The sequence below is a fragment of the Talpa occidentalis genome, unplaced genomic scaffold (assembly GCF_014898055.3).
Source record: "Talpa occidentalis isolate TD23 unplaced genomic scaffold, MPIMG_talOcc4v2.1 talOcc4.3, whole genome shotgun sequence".
Lineage (NCBI taxonomy): Eukaryota > Metazoa > Chordata > Mammalia > Eulipotyphla > Talpidae > Talpa > Talpa occidentalis.
Genome location: NW_023603184.1, coordinates 120,810,229 through 120,825,390, shown reverse-complemented (window position 1 = coordinate 120,825,390; position 15,162 = coordinate 120,810,229). Strand labels below are relative to the sequence as shown.

Sequence of the window (15,162 nt, the reverse complement as noted above, 5' to 3'; positions counted from 1 at the left end):
GCAAAATTGACGTACTCTTCGCTTGCCGTAGGCCCGACTGTAAATGCTGTCGTCATCCTACCGGCCAATCAGAGGCGCTCAAGGCCGCCTGGGCACACCCTCTCCGCGGGCTCGCCTCGGGTGCCCGCCTCGCGCGCATGCGCCTTACGCAAGACACGCCGTGACTGCTCACCCCGCCTCCCGCGCCGGGACACTTCCGGAGATTAGCCAACGGTTGGTGGCGGTCCTGTTGGGGGCAGTTTCCGGTCGTGAGGCCCCGCACGTGAACTCTGCCCTGGAGGTGGAGGGAGCCCGAGGTTCTGGGTGTTAATTATGTAACTGTTCAAACCGGTGAGTGCTGGGCCGGACCCGCCGTCGCTCCTGGCGGTGAAGCCTGGCGATCAGAAGCTTGCGGTTGCTGACGGTCTAGGATACTGTCCCTGACGGGCGTCCCCCCTGGTGTGGTTGCGAGGGCAGCGTAAGGGCTTGTGCTTAAGGGAAGAGACTCGGTTCCTTTTGCTTCTCCCTACGTGGCCAACATTTTAATTGCCCTTCGTGTGTGGTTTGGATTTCTCTTATTCCATACAAACCAGACAATTTTGCTCAGATGCATCCATTTCGGGTATCAGTCATCGAGTCCAGACATTTTCCCCAAGGTCCTTGTTTAACCTTCGCACGTCATATAGTGGTTTTCTGTAAATCATGGTATTTGTCCAGCAATAGTACCAGATGCATAAAGTTTTGAAAGGTAACTGAGATCACTGCTTAAATGTAATCAACAAATATTCGACAGTCTTTGCTGTTTTAGGTTCTATGTATGTAAGGGCACAAGTCTGACATCACTGAGTTTATATTCTAGTGAGGGAAATCAATTAACTAGAATATAATACGTTAGATAATCTGCTCTAGAAAAACAGTGAAGCAGGGTAAGGACAGAGAGGGGTGCTGTTTTACATCGGGTGGTTAGTTGGGTTTCTAAGGAGGTAAATACTGCGCAAAGGCCTAAGTGAAGTGAGGAAGTGAAGTTTGACTATTTGTGAAGAAAGTAACCAGGTGGAGGGAACAAGTGCAGACCCCAGACAGGAACATTGTTGCCTGGTTTTATGAAGAGCAAGGGTTTCGGAGCACTGAATAAGGATGAGCATGGTAAGAAATAAGGTCAGAGAGGAAGTGAGGACTTTATTATAGTGTATGAGAGACCATGGTAACACATTTGCATTTTATTCTGTGTGAAATGACTCATTTTAAGAGGACAGAATAATGACTTGATCTGATTTACGTTTAAAAAGTATTCTAGCTGCTGTGTGTTTATATGACTCTTATTTTCTACCTTTGTTTTGTTTGCTGCCATCATCCTTTACCAGAGGCTTTGTGGAGTTGAAAGCACCATCGATAGTGTTTGTCAAACACCCTTCAGTTTAACACAGATGTGCTTATTGATTGATGTGGTTATGTAGCTGCATCCAAACAATTCTGTGTCACGTTATCTTCAAATACACATTGCTCTTCTTGTCTCAAATTTTAGACATTACAGTTATATTTTCCATTAAAATACCCATTCATTATATTATTGCTTTGTTCATAAACCACAGTGGTTACCAAGTGCCTATAAAATGTTGGCACTGCCACTTTCTACTAAGGTATTATTAACTAGAACATCTGTTAAACATATTTTTCAGTACAATAATGATGTACCTATGTACTTAATTTGAGGCCTATTTTTAATTATTAAATTTACCAAATACTTTCTCATTTCAGACACTTGAAAATACCGACTGAATTGGGTAACCCATTGAAATAGTTTCCCAATAAAATTTTTTTTAAGGCAAATAAAGGAATCTTTGCAATAGATGACAGTGTATGATACTCATTTGATTTCCCAGCAAAGGAAAGAAGGATATATTGTAAACTTAAAGGTGATACTAAGCTCTGGCTCAGTTGTAGTAGATCACAGTGCTTCCATAAATTGGGGATTAAAAGGTCTGTCTATACGATATGCAAAGGTTGATAGTAAATTAAAACAGCAGATTCATGTTGGAAGCAGTATTTTAGTGTCCAAACCAATTATGCCATCAAAAATATATTTGAGATATATATTTTTTTTTTTTTTTAAATATAGCAAATGTTTGCTTTTTTTTTTTTTTAAGATTTATTTATTTATTTATTTATTTATACAAGCACTGGGTACAGGCAGAAGCGCGGGAGGGTGAGAGAATTCACCAGAGCCAGAGCGGGGAGCAGAGCAGGCAGAAGGACCGAAGGACACTGCTGAGGGGAGCAGCGGGCGGCAGGAGAGGTCTGCGCGCCATGCGGGACCCTCCTCTGGTGGCCGGGGAGCAGCGGGGATCGAACTGGCGCTGCAGAGGCCGCGGGCAGCTTCGCAACCCAGCGCTCAACCGCTGTGCCACCGGGGAGGCCCTATTTGAGATATATTTTAAGTATTGTCAGAATAATTGAATCTGAATCTGGTCAAGCTTTTATATATGTCATTTTACACAGAGGTGAGAATAACATGCTAAATGACACCAAAGGAATACAATCTGCCAAATACAGACTATGGAAATAAGCCAATTTCTCCAACAAATAAATGTGAAGTAAAACATGTTTTACTTGAGGAGAAAGGGGGTGGGAGGTTGTTGCAGATTTTAAAGATTAAGAGGCATTATTTGGATTTATTTTTTATTTTATTTTTTAAAAGATTTATTTATTCATGCATACAAGAGCTGGGGTACAGGCCAGAGGTATGGCAGTTAGTGGATTCACCAGAGACAGAGTGGGGAACAGAACAGGCAAATTGAAGTACACTGCTGAGGGGAGCAGCGGGTGAGTCAGGAGAGGTCTGCTGCGCCATGTGGGTTGCTCCCTGGTCAGGGATGGAACTCGTGCTGCAGAGGCTGCGGACAGCTTCATAGGTTGCGTCTTAACCCCTTGTACCACCAGGGAGGCCTGGATTTAATTTTAAATATATATACATATATACATATACATATATTTATAAAAAACTGGGTAATTTGACAACTGGCTGTTAGATGTTTTTAAGGAATTAATGTTTTTTAGATGTACTTATGTTGTTTAAATGAATACCTCTTGGAGAGTCAAGTATATATGATATATGATATATGACATGATCTGCTTTAAAAATAATCCAGTGGATGTGGGAGAGTGGAGTAGATGAAACAATAGATCATTTGTTGATATTTGAACTGGATGATGAGTTCATGGAGTTCATAATAGTATTAAAATCAACTTTGTGGATGTTTGAAATCTTTTGATTGATTCATTTAGAATCACATTTTGTTTGATATTTTGTTCACTCTTCAGAACCCTGTGTATAAACTAAACAACCAGAAAGGATTCAGGTAAATAGAGATGACTATGATTTTTGTTATTAACGCTGTTCTTAATCAAATCTCAAGACAAAGCAAATATAGAATGAATTTTAACTACCAAACAAGACTTTGCCTAAACCTGTTACAATTTTTTTCTGAAATAGAGGACAATTTTAAAGTTAACATAATTTCATTACTGGCACTTTTTTTATCAATAGGATAATTATCCCAAATTAATGATTTCATGCAAGGATTGCCTTTATAAAGTATTTGGTCGAAAGAACACCTTCTTTGACTGAATCAGTAACTGAGTTATAAGAGATTAGTGCTATTACAGGTGTTAGTTTTGATAAAAATTAGTTCATCAAAGAGGATTAACTAGACAGTTTGCCTTTACCAACAGGCTACGTCAATTAGGAACCAGTCAGGAATTTATTGCTATTTTAAATATCTGTTATTCTGAACAGAAAATTTTAGAATAGTTTTTTTAAAAATTGGAGAACTAAGGTGACAAAAAGTGGATGGTGAGGTAAGAAAGCATTAGTAAGTACAGGAAGCAGTTACCATCCTGTATCCCCAAGACCCCTTAAGTTCTATGATTTGCCAAAAATACTCACAAGACTTACCATGCAATTGTATTCACTACTAGATTTACAGCTGTGAGAGGATGCAAAGCTACATCAGCAAAGGAAAAAGGAGCATGTAAGATGTCTGGGGGAAACCAGGTACAAACTTCCAAGGGTCTTGCCTAGTAAAGTTGTAGAATCACACAGGATGTGATTAATTCTTCTGCAACAAGTTCGGATGTGTGAAATAACTATTGACAACCACAGAAACTCACAAAAGACTCAGTGCCAAGGGTTTTTTACTGGGACTGATCATATAGGCACCCTGTACTGATCATATAGTACATACTCAATTCCAGACTTCTCAAGGAAAGCTGGTATTCAGTATAAACCATATTGCTTTCACAGTTTAGTCATCCTGAGACAGTTTTATCAGTTCTGGAAATATTGGGAAGCCTCTGAAATCCAGTTTCCAAGTGCCAGCCAAAGGGCCAACCTTACAAGCTTGTCTTTCAAGGGATAGCAAACAGGCCTGAGCCTTTTCTGCACAACCCTTAGAACTGGAGAAACAAGGAAGAAGTTGGGGTAATTAGAACTTAGAAACTTGATGGAGGGGTTCCGAAACCCAGGTGTCTAAGGGGAGGGCGCTGTTAGTTGTGCTAGTGTGCTAGAACTAAACAGCGTAGAGGAAACATACATTCTACTCCGAAACCCCATATAACTAGGAAGCACTTCTCTGGGGATAAAGCAACACCAACCTGTATTGGTACATCTGAGATGGTGCAATGAGGCCTTTGTGATGGAATCCTTCATCTCATTTTTACTGAGACCTTAGGATACAGGATTAGGGGTAGTTAGTAAGCAAAACAGCCAGCAAGTAAATGCATGTCTCCTGACTTTGAGTCAGAATGCTTTTATACTGTGTGACTTCTTGAAAGACATAGCAGCAACCTTATAATACTAAATATTAGAACTTTTTAAAGATTTATTTTATTTATGCATCCAAGAACGGGGGTGTAGGCCAGAGGGGTGTGTGTGGTGGGGGGAGAAGGGGACAGTTTTCATCAGAGACAGAGTGGGGAACAGAACAGGCAGATCTACTGAAATACACTGCTGTGGGGAGCAGTAGGCGAAACAGGAGAGGTCTGCTGCATCATGTGGGTTAGCTCCCTGGCCAGGGATAGAACTCTTCCTGCAGTGGCTGCCCACAGCTTCATTGTGCTGAAACTTAACCCCTTGCACCACCAGGGAGGCCCTAGAACTATTTTTAAGAAACAGTGCAGAGCAAGCCAAAACTAAAATATTGAGAATTGATTCAAAACTAAAACATTGAGAAGTGATTCAAATAGAAAAGAAACTAATCCACATCATAGGTGGGGCCACAAAGGATGACAACATAGATAAGGACTCTTCACAGCTTTCCAGATCCAGAAATTCTTATATTAGGTCATTCATTACTGCTCAAGAAAATGGATTCTTTCTTGGTTATATAACCAGCCTTTTATTTAATCCTTAAATTCCTCTCTTGCTACTGCCTGCCACATACTGTGGCACATAGACACCCAGAACCACATAATAAACAAACTTTTAAAATCAGTTAACTTTGGTGTCTAAATATAAAATGTTTATCAGTATTACCTATGTAGATGACTGTTGAGGGATGTGCAGTGTTTTCAGAATCCCTGTGAGTCATTTATATGCATGTTTGGTACACTGAGTTCTGTGGTAATCATCTGCCTTCATTTTGTTTTTTCAGACATAGAATTTATATCCTCTTGGTTTTTCAGACATCTTGAAAGGACAACACCTATAAAATAGGAATCTGATGTTTAAAGGGTGCTTCAGGAAAAAGATCTATTACTTCAATGCAGCCTTTACGATATATATATAGACAAGGCAGTTGTGCTCTAGTATCTTCCTGCTGCAATTCTTCAAAGGCATAGTTCACATTCTCCAGCATCTTTATTCAGTATATCCTTAGATTAGTTTGTTATAAAAGCATGTAATTTGGGACAGCCAAATGGAAGCGAGGCATAGGGCAAGATATGTGGGGAGGGGCTTGAGGCCCCCTGAGTGTGCCAAAAACTCCTGATTAATTTTTTTTTTAAAGATTTTCTTTATTTTCTTTATTTTTTAATTTTCTTTCTTTATTTTTATTTATTTTTTAAAGATTTTCTTTATTTATGCATGCAAGAAGTGGGGGATAGGCCAGAGGTGTGGGTGGGGGGTAAGGGGCGGTTGAGAGGATTCACCAGAGACAGAGTGGGGAACAGAACACGAGGATTGACTGAAATACACTGCCGAGGGGAGCAGCGGGTGAGTCAGGAGAGGTCTGCTGTGCCATCCTTGTGCCAGCCAGGGATCCGACTCGTGCTGCAGTGGCTACGGACTGCTTCATAGGTTGCGTCTTAACCCCTTGTACCACCAGGGAGGCCCCTGATTAATTTTTTTATGTAGGTTTCCTTTGGGAGGTTTCCTTTCTTTTCCCCTTTTATTAAAGTCTGATTTTACTAGGAAGCTTCTCATTTATTCATGTTAGTATCTTCATGCTTGAACTCTTTCCTTCCTTCTTGGAATAATTTCTAATTTTATACAGTATGTAGTTTTTCTATCACCTACCTTCTTAAACAGGCTTCCCTTTTAAACATCTCGGGTATAAAAATTAGTATATGTACTGAATGCTTGTATATACATAATATTATTTAATGAATATTCGAAACTCTTAATCTTTGGGGAATAAGACAGGTAAGGAAAAGCTTTCACTTTTCATTTATATCTTTTTATGATGCTACTTGAACAATTTGTATATGAATTATTTTAAAAATATTTTTTTATTTCTGCACAGAAGAACTGGGGTGTAGGCCAGAAGCACAGGGGGGTGGGTGGGTGAGAGGATTCACCAGAGACAGGAGTGGGGAGCAGAACAGGCGGATCTACTGAAATACACTGCTGAGGGGAGCAGCAGGCAAGACAGAAGAGGTCTGCTGTGCCATAGCTTCCTGGCTGGGAATTGAATTTAGGCCAAAGTGGTGATAGTACTGAGACTTAACCCCCAGGCCACCAGTAAGGCTCCTGTATATAAATTTTCCAGAATCAAAACTAAGTTACTGGGGCCTCCCTAGTGGCCTTGGGGTCAAGTCTCAGCTTTAGCACTGTGGAGGCCCACCCAAAGGCCTGAGATCAATACCTGAGTTCAACCCCTGACCAGGGAGCTAACCCACCTGGAGCCCTATGGGTGTAGACTGTGAGGCTCCTTTCAATTTAGGCAAGAGCAGGATGCTTGTTCGTCCTGGGGCAATAGGTATACATCCTGAGGTATGACTGGGAACGCCCTGAGGGCCAGTGACTGGTCAGTGGAATACCTTGTTAATAAGATTGGAGCCATGAGTGGGAATTGGGTATATATCACTGGACTCACTCTCCCTAAAACCAAAATCCAATGTTCAATTTGACCCACTGTTCTCTGTCAATAAAAAGGCCAGGATCTTGTTCTCAAGCAACATCCTGCATCCTATAGCCTGCTCCACGATTGAGTCCCGTTTCTTTATTACTGCGGTATTGCTGGTGCAGCCATGCCTCAGACCTCTCCTGTTTCCCCCGTTGCTCCCCTTTGCATTGTATTTCAGTGGTTCTGCCTGTTCTGCTCCCCACTCTGTCTCTGGTGAATCCTCACCCTCCCCTCCTCTGGCCTATACCCCAGTTCTTCTATGCAAAATAAATGAAATAAATAAGAATCTTAAAAAAAAAAAAAACCCCACTAAGTTATTCACAGCAAAGGATTTGGCAATGATTTCTTTGATTATGATGCCAAGTGTACAGGCAACAAGAGGAAAAAATAAACTGAACTTCACCAAAATTGAAAACTTGTACAGCAGAGGACATTGTCAACAGAGTGAAATGGCAACCCATAGTGAATTGGGAAAACTCAATTCTCCATCTGTGAATCTCACTTTCTTCTCACATAAGACACTTTACTTCTGGTCACTGACTATCTGGAAGTTTTTCTCTCACCAAGCTATCCTCTGCAAAACCAGCTGGGCTTTCTACAATTTACTTCAATTCTAACACTGTCTAACAGAGATAGCATCAAATCCCACACATAGGTAAGGGCTCAGTCATACAAGATTTCTCCCATTTATCTTCAGCTGTCATTCAGAAGTAGTGAGGTCTATAGGTTACCTACAATTTCTATTCAGTGTGCTGTACATTGGCAGTTTCAACAACCACCTCCTCAGGTTTGATTTTTTTACTAGAGCAGTACACCAGACTCAGGGAAATACTCAGTTTTCCAGTTTATTAAAGGATGTAATAGAGGATGCAGATGAACAGCCAGATGAAGAGGTACATTTGGGACAAGGCCTAGGAGGGTCCAAAGTGCAGGTGCTTCTCTGTCCCTGTGATTGTGTTATATCACACAGCCAGGTAAACTCTTTTCTTTGTGATGGCTCTAACCTTGATTCCTGCCTGTTTTCCTAGGCTACTTCCTGTGCCAATTTCTTTTTAAAAGTTCCTTTATTTTTTAACTAAAGTCTAAAGCCGGTGTGACAGTACAAGGTTATGCTAGTAAAATTGTTGCATAGGTAACAGACCACCATTTTCTGGCCTTTTGACTTGAGAAGCATTTCATCAGTGTTAAGGCTGCAGATCAATGGTTTTCTAAGAATCTAAGAAGGTAAAAGACTTTTTAAAAGGGTGCAAAATTCCTACTGTGTAACTTAATAACTGTGATCTTGCATACACTTTACACACACACACACACACACACACACACGCGCGCGCGCGCGCGTCTGTGTTTTTCTCATTTCTTCCCTAGTTTTTCTCATTTCTTTAATGGGATCAGCAAAGAACTTGCCCACCTTACTGCTTGTCCACCTTACTGGGGTGTTTATGAAGGTCAATATTGCTCGAGAATATATGTTGCAAACGAAAATCCTGCCTAAATGACAACTAATTATTAAAAAAGAAAATAACCTTGAGTTACAGCGGGAAGGATGGGACTGTTATGACTGTTTCCATAACTAAGCACTGCAACAGCTGAGGCAGAGTAAGGAAAGCTTTTCTCTGGCCCCAAGACGCCTTCAGGTGAATTTAGAGGAAGGAGACTGAAGGCTTGAGGTGTCCTCGGGTCCTGAAACCAAAGTGTTTCTTAGAGTGACTGTTTTAATTACCCTGGTGGAATCCACTTTCCTCCCGGACAAAGTTAATCCCTTTAAAGACACTAAGGCTCACCCAGTTCTTTAAAGGCTCATCAAGAATACCGCCTCCGGGTCCATTTCGGCTCCTCCCCCAACCCACAATGCACCTCTCTGTTCCCTCTAGGTGGCTGTTCTGTCACGTGTCACCCAACGGCGCGCGTTCCCGGTTGGCGCATGCTCAGAGAACAGCCCAGCTATTTTTCTCCGTGGCGGCGGCGACGAGCGGAAGTTCTTGGGAGCGCCAGTTCCGTCTGTGTGTTCGAGTGGACAAAATGGCGAAGATCGCCAAGACTCACGAAGGTAAGCGGGCTCTCGCTATTTCCGTGTCTTCTCCGCTGGCTTAGCTTGTTGAGAGTCTGTCTCTAGATTTCTGTCTCTTTCTGTGGCTTCCTTGGGGGGAGCCGAGCCCGCGCTTCGGGGCCTGGGTCGTCTCCGGCATCGGCGGCGCAGGCCACTGCCCCGCGTAATGGCGTCCTACCCATGCACCCCCGAAGGCGCTTTGTTCGGTGTTTAGGTGCTGCTGCTTCAGAGTTGCTGCCTTCTCTGACCAGAGGGCCTTGTTCAAACAACTTGCTAAGAAGGATTTTTGATCCGGGAAACGGGAGTGGGAGTAAAGCTTCGCTGGTTTTTCGGAACTGTCGTCGGCACAGTTTGTGTATAGGTCGGTCAAAAAAACCACTGAAATCGGCATCCGCTTTTCGGCAGTTCTAAATCTAGTTCATTTTTCGGCAGTTCTAAATCTAGTTCAGTGAAACGGAGAGGCCCATCATCCCTAGCCGTGGTGAATTAGTGTGTTTTCAGGTGTCTAGAATAGCTTTTTACTCCCCCAACGAAATGATTTAGGAATAAAAATTTGGTAATTTTTTACTCCCATGATTATTCCGTATAATATGGGTTTTTTTCTTGGGAAATAATTATTGATGAAAGAAGGAAAGAAACATTTGGTTTTTTAATAACCAAGGTAGTTGGTTGTTTTGTAGAATATACAAAATTAGGAAAACGTTTGGAATATAATAGCCTGGAATCCATTAAGGACGATCCCGAATTAACAGGAAATAGGGTCACTTTTCAGAAGAAATAAGGCATGGGACGTTGGAGGTGCATTTTTTTATTTCTGACTTGGAATCCGAAATTTTTACCAAACACGAGGAGGCTTCCAAGGAAAAGAGACTTATGTCACACGTCGTTTCTAGGTGCCTGGCTCGGTATAGTCTGAGAGGTAATAAAAAACTGGTCGTGAAAAATTTTACAATTTAATTGTGAAACATGGATACATCTTCATTCGTTTATGAGGCCAAATGAATGCTTCAATAGAAGTATGGGCAACATGTCTGGGAACCTGACTAACGGAGCGATTAATTTATGTTTAGGACTATTTGATAGAGGATGTGATGTGTCTATCCTTGGTCTAAAAGCATCAAGCATTTTTTTAAAATTAGGGGAGAAGACATTTGAGCCTGAGAGAATATCTTGTAACAAAGCAGTAGTGTGAAAGGCATGTTTGAGTCTGTGGCAGAGAGTGAGGGTGCGGGGAGGGGACAAAGTAGATGGATCTGAAAGCTTGGTTGGGTTAATTAAGTATGTCATTAGCATTGAATAATTGTGTGATCAGTAGGAACTGAAGTCCTCCTTTCTGAAACTTAGACATGCTAGTGAATTGGCAGTAATGACAATATTCTGGTTAGATATTTAGGATTTAGCTGTTTTAACTTAACCTAAGTTCTTAGGCATTTACTTACTCTTCTATCTCTAGACTAAAACATACCTTTTGCAAAATAATTAGAAAATGTAAATGTAACGATATTGCCATTAGCTATACTTCATTCAGAAGATTATTGACTTAGAGCATTTGTGGCTTTGATGACTTGCTTCAAACGGTACTTTTGGAAAATCACAGTTCTGATCAGTTTTTGTGCTTTTTATTTTTTATTTTTTAATAATAAATTTTATTTTTATATTCCCCATACAATTGCAACCCCCTTATTTTGACCCTAATCCCTCCCCTCCCGCCCTCTACCCCCCATAGAGTGTCTCTGGTTCATAGTTTTTTGTTGATTTTGATTTTCACTTTCTTACAGTTATTCATTTTCCTGGTCCCTTATTTAAGTTTTCTAGATTCCTGCTATGAGTGAGACCATCCGGTATTTTTCTTTTTCTTTCTGGCTTATTTCGCTGAGCATGATCCCTTCCAGCGCGCCATCCATGTTGCTGCAATTGCATGTGTTTATCTTTTTTGAATGCTGAGTAATATTCCATGGTATATATGTACCAAATCTTCTTGATCCAGTCATCTATTTTTGGGCATTTGGGTTGTTTCCAAAGCTTAGCTATTGTAAATAGTGCTGCTATAAACATAGGGGTGCAGGTGCTCTTTGGAATTGTTTTTGTGCTTTTTAAAAACCCGTTTAAAAGCTTGGTCTATAGAATATTGCAGTGTATTCACCGAAGTTGTTATTTTACTTGGGTTTATGCTCTATTAGTATGAATTTATGCTCTATTAGTATGAATTAACTGATGCCACAAAGAAGGTATTGGTACATTCCATTAAACAACTGAGTATTGTGTGCAAGGCACTGTTCCTTTACTGGAGTGTACTATAGAATGATGAATGTTTTGTAGAAACACATAGTATTTACATAGTTTCTTGCTTTCTTGTGTCTTTTTCCTGGAGAATTCTGTTCATTTATGGTTCATTTCTTTTTTCGCTTGTTGAGCTATCTAATAAGCTGGAGCAGAATTAGTTTTTATTGGTAGAGTGGGAGGCTGTAGCACTCTTTATTATATTACTTAGAATATATTCTATTGTTAAAAGATTTTACCTTCCACTTTGAGAGTTTACAGGAATTATACCTTGGAATCCCCCAGTACTTGGTGCATAATGGTGAATGGGTGCTGAATATTTAATATTTAAAGAGGTTATACTGGAAGTATTAAAAGAACTTTCACAGAAAGGGGCACTTAAATTGATCTTTGAATGTTGGGTAGGTTTTGATGCATTTATTTATTTGGCAGAGATAGGTGTGAAGTAGAACTAGTTATGAACTGGGAACCTCCTGAGCTAAGAGGAAGAAAGGTCAGGCTAATGTCAATTATGGAAGGCTGTGGATACTGAGCTAGGTTCGACTTTTCCTCTTTAGGGCCCAAGAATAAGTGCTCTCCTCCTCCAAGTAACAAATTTTTTCTGTATTTTAGGAAAGGCTCTGGTTTCAGTGTGAAGGTTGACTTAAAGAGAGTAATCATTCATTCTTAGGCCATTATAGCAGTTGAGAGGAGGACTTGCGTTTGACTCTCATTGGATCAATTTGATAAAATACGGAATACTTGCTTAATTTTTGCCTTAGAGTTGTCTCTCACTTTTAAATTTAAAAAGCCTATATAATCTCTTCATCCTAAATAATGTTGTTGGTAAAAACATTGCTTTGTTGTACCTTGTAATTTATTTTGAAAGTAATGGTAATAACAGTTTGTATTTGAGTTTTGTGTACTATATTGTGTTCAAGCTGAAATCATTTAATTTTGATGCCTTCCTATATATGGTTCTTTGCTAAGCCATTATTGCCATCATTGCCCCAAACCTGATACCTTTTTTTCTTGGGTCATATTCCTTTCAAATATTTCTATTAAGATCAGCCCTTACATTCTCTTGAAGCAACCTGATTACCTTTCTACCTTGGTCAGTGTGTCTTATGCTTTTTAGGATTGAAATATAAAAAAAGCTGGACTTGCTCAAATCAGATCAAATCTTTGGAATTGGATCTTTCTGCATGTTAAATTGTGACATGGCTTTACAATTGTTAATGTTCATAAACGTGCCATGAAGCAGTACTCCAGAAAATGCTGACTTTGGCAAATAGTAGAGCACTTTCTGTGTTTCTGAAGGGGAAAATGGATTATCCCACGCTATATATTGACTTGTTCTGCCACTTTTCCTTGACTGGGTTTTTTTTGGGGGGTATCACAAAACTGAAATAATTATTTTTCCTAAGTTTTTGCTTGAGGAATGGCTAGATGAGCCATTTTATTCTACATCTTCTGAGATTTTAATTTTCCTTTGTTCATAATAGTTTTGCTGGTTTTGTAGACTTCCAGCATGAATGTTGCTAGTAAAAATACAGGGAAGGTTGCTTTGAAGATTTTGAAAACATTTTTTATTTCTGTGGCACTATTTAGGATTTTGTTTAATTAGTGATTAATTGGGAGGTAATTATTCAACATTTGCTATTTCCAGTGTTTGGAAAATTAATTTGCCACAATAGTTGTCCTATTGGAGTTTTGTTTATAACAAATACCAGAGGATGTATACACACTCTTTTTCTAGCTGTCTTTTAGACATCCCATATTTGGGAAATCCTTGCTCACTAATTGCTTCTGACTAGTGGGAATAGTCTGTCACTTAAAGACCAGGCTGAAAAGTGTCAGTGCCTCTAACATGAAATGTGGTTATTAACACCGCAAATAGGGCCTCCCTGGTAGCCTAGGGGTTAACCACTCTCACCTCTGTGCTCTGGTTAACCCACAAATGGTGCAGCAGACCTCTCTTCTATCTTGCCTGCTGCTCCCCTTAGTAGTGTATTTCAGTAAATATGCCTGTTATGTTTTCCACTCTTATCTCTGGTGAATCCTCTCACCCCCAGCACCTCTGTCCTACACCCCAGTTCTTCTGTACAAAAATAATAAACACTGCAAATAATCCCAACTCAAAATGAGAGATAAAGACACTGAAGAAGTTCTACAAGTTGGGCTTAGTAATATTGGCATAGAAAAAGATTTGTGAGGGGCAATTAAATAGGTATATCAGATAAAACCTTCTGGTACCAGTGGTATAGGCAGTTTATTTCAGAATTTGATATTTAGGTTAGTTTTAAATGTAAAACAGTTTATATGTCCATCGTCTAAAAGGTCTCCTGTTCTGCAGTATTACCTTTTAACGTTAAGTTCAATTCCCAGATAAAATATTTGATGTATTTGTTTCAGAAAAATGTTTATGACCCCATTCTTCTGACTGTAAACATAATACAATAATTAAGTATATTAAATGGAAACATCTTTTGAATAGATTGGGATTTCAAATGGGCCTGTTCATAAATAAAACTATTCATTAATTCGTAATTGTTAATGTCTGTTTTCTAGGGAAAGTTTTGTTTTCTGATAGGTGAAAGTATGAGGAGGATCAGAATTTCCCTCCAAAAAGGGGGGGCTTCTTGGTTGAATAATGGCATTTCTTCCCCCCCCCTTCTATCTTTTTTTAGTGAGGAGGGGGGGCTGTAGACCAACATTTCTGTAAATCATTGGAGCAAATTTGGTTTTTAAAGTATTTATAGCTTAACATTTAGAAGACTTGGTATCAGTGTCAATTAGGAAGATCAATAAAACCACAAAAGAAAAAAAAGTCCAAAGACTTACAACACTGAACTTTTAAGGTTAAAACTATGATATAGAAGAGCTTGGGGTAAATTTCATTTCAGAGAAGAGAGAGGTTTTATTTTCAAATACCTGGGATTAGAGGCCTTCATTTAAGGGACTACAAGAGAGAAACAAGAATGAGAAAAAAAGTCATGGCTTAAACATTTTTTTAAAAATTTGTATTGAAAAACTGCAGATAAAACAAATAGAGTGAAATGAACCTCCGTGTTGTATATGTCACCTAGCTTCACCATTTTTGTTTAATCTCTGCACTGGTCCTTCCCATTATTTTGGAGCAAATCCCATCCTGTCATTCACAGTTTTTTCAGTAAATATGTGTAAAATGTAAAAATTTGAAAAAAAATACCATAATTGCATCTAAAATTAATGTTACAAAATATCCAATTAGTGTTCAGTTTTTGCCATTTGCCTTACATTTTTTTCAGATTGCTTGAAATTAAGTTCCAAATAAAGACCATATAATGTGATTAGTTTTTGATCTTTTTCAGTTCATATGTTTCTCCTCCATCTCTTGCCTTGTAATTCATTTGTTGTAGACTTTTATCCTGTATAGTTTACCACTGGAGGGAAAGGGAAAGGAATAAAAACACACAGGACTCCAGTTTGGGCTCCCCCACTGTATCTGCTGCATTTAAGAGGTCACGAGGCCCCCTAAGCAAACGAAACTTC

General features: G+C 39.6%; 1 protein-coding gene and 1 long non-coding RNA gene across 4 annotated transcripts in view; one reads left to right on the top strand and one right to left on the bottom strand.

Moving 5' to 3' along the window:
* The first annotated feature begins 194 nt into the window (after positions 1-194).
* The window catches only part of SF3B1 (splicing factor 3b subunit 1), a 43,299-nt gene continuing 28,331 nt past the window's right edge, over positions 195-15,162 (top strand). For 2 of the 3 annotated variants that reach the window (XM_054699966.1, XM_054699967.1), the window contains exons 1-2: positions 195-330; positions 9,194-9,369. In XM_054699966.1, coding sequence (XP_054555941.1) covers positions 9,342-9,369 — 28 coding nt within the window. In that variant the 5' untranslated portion in view covers positions 195-330; positions 9,194-9,341. The remainder of the gene's footprint in view (positions 331-9,193; positions 9,370-15,162) is intronic. The other variant, XM_037523760.2, reaches the window with a different exon arrangement.
* LOC129146650 (uncharacterized) lies at positions 2,695-4,717 on the bottom strand. The gene is made up of 3 exons (XR_008553626.1): positions 4,633-4,717; positions 3,935-3,983; positions 2,695-2,925 (listed from the first exon to the last, which is right to left on the bottom strand). It is a non-coding gene; the product is annotated as an uncharacterized LOC129146650 (long non-coding RNA).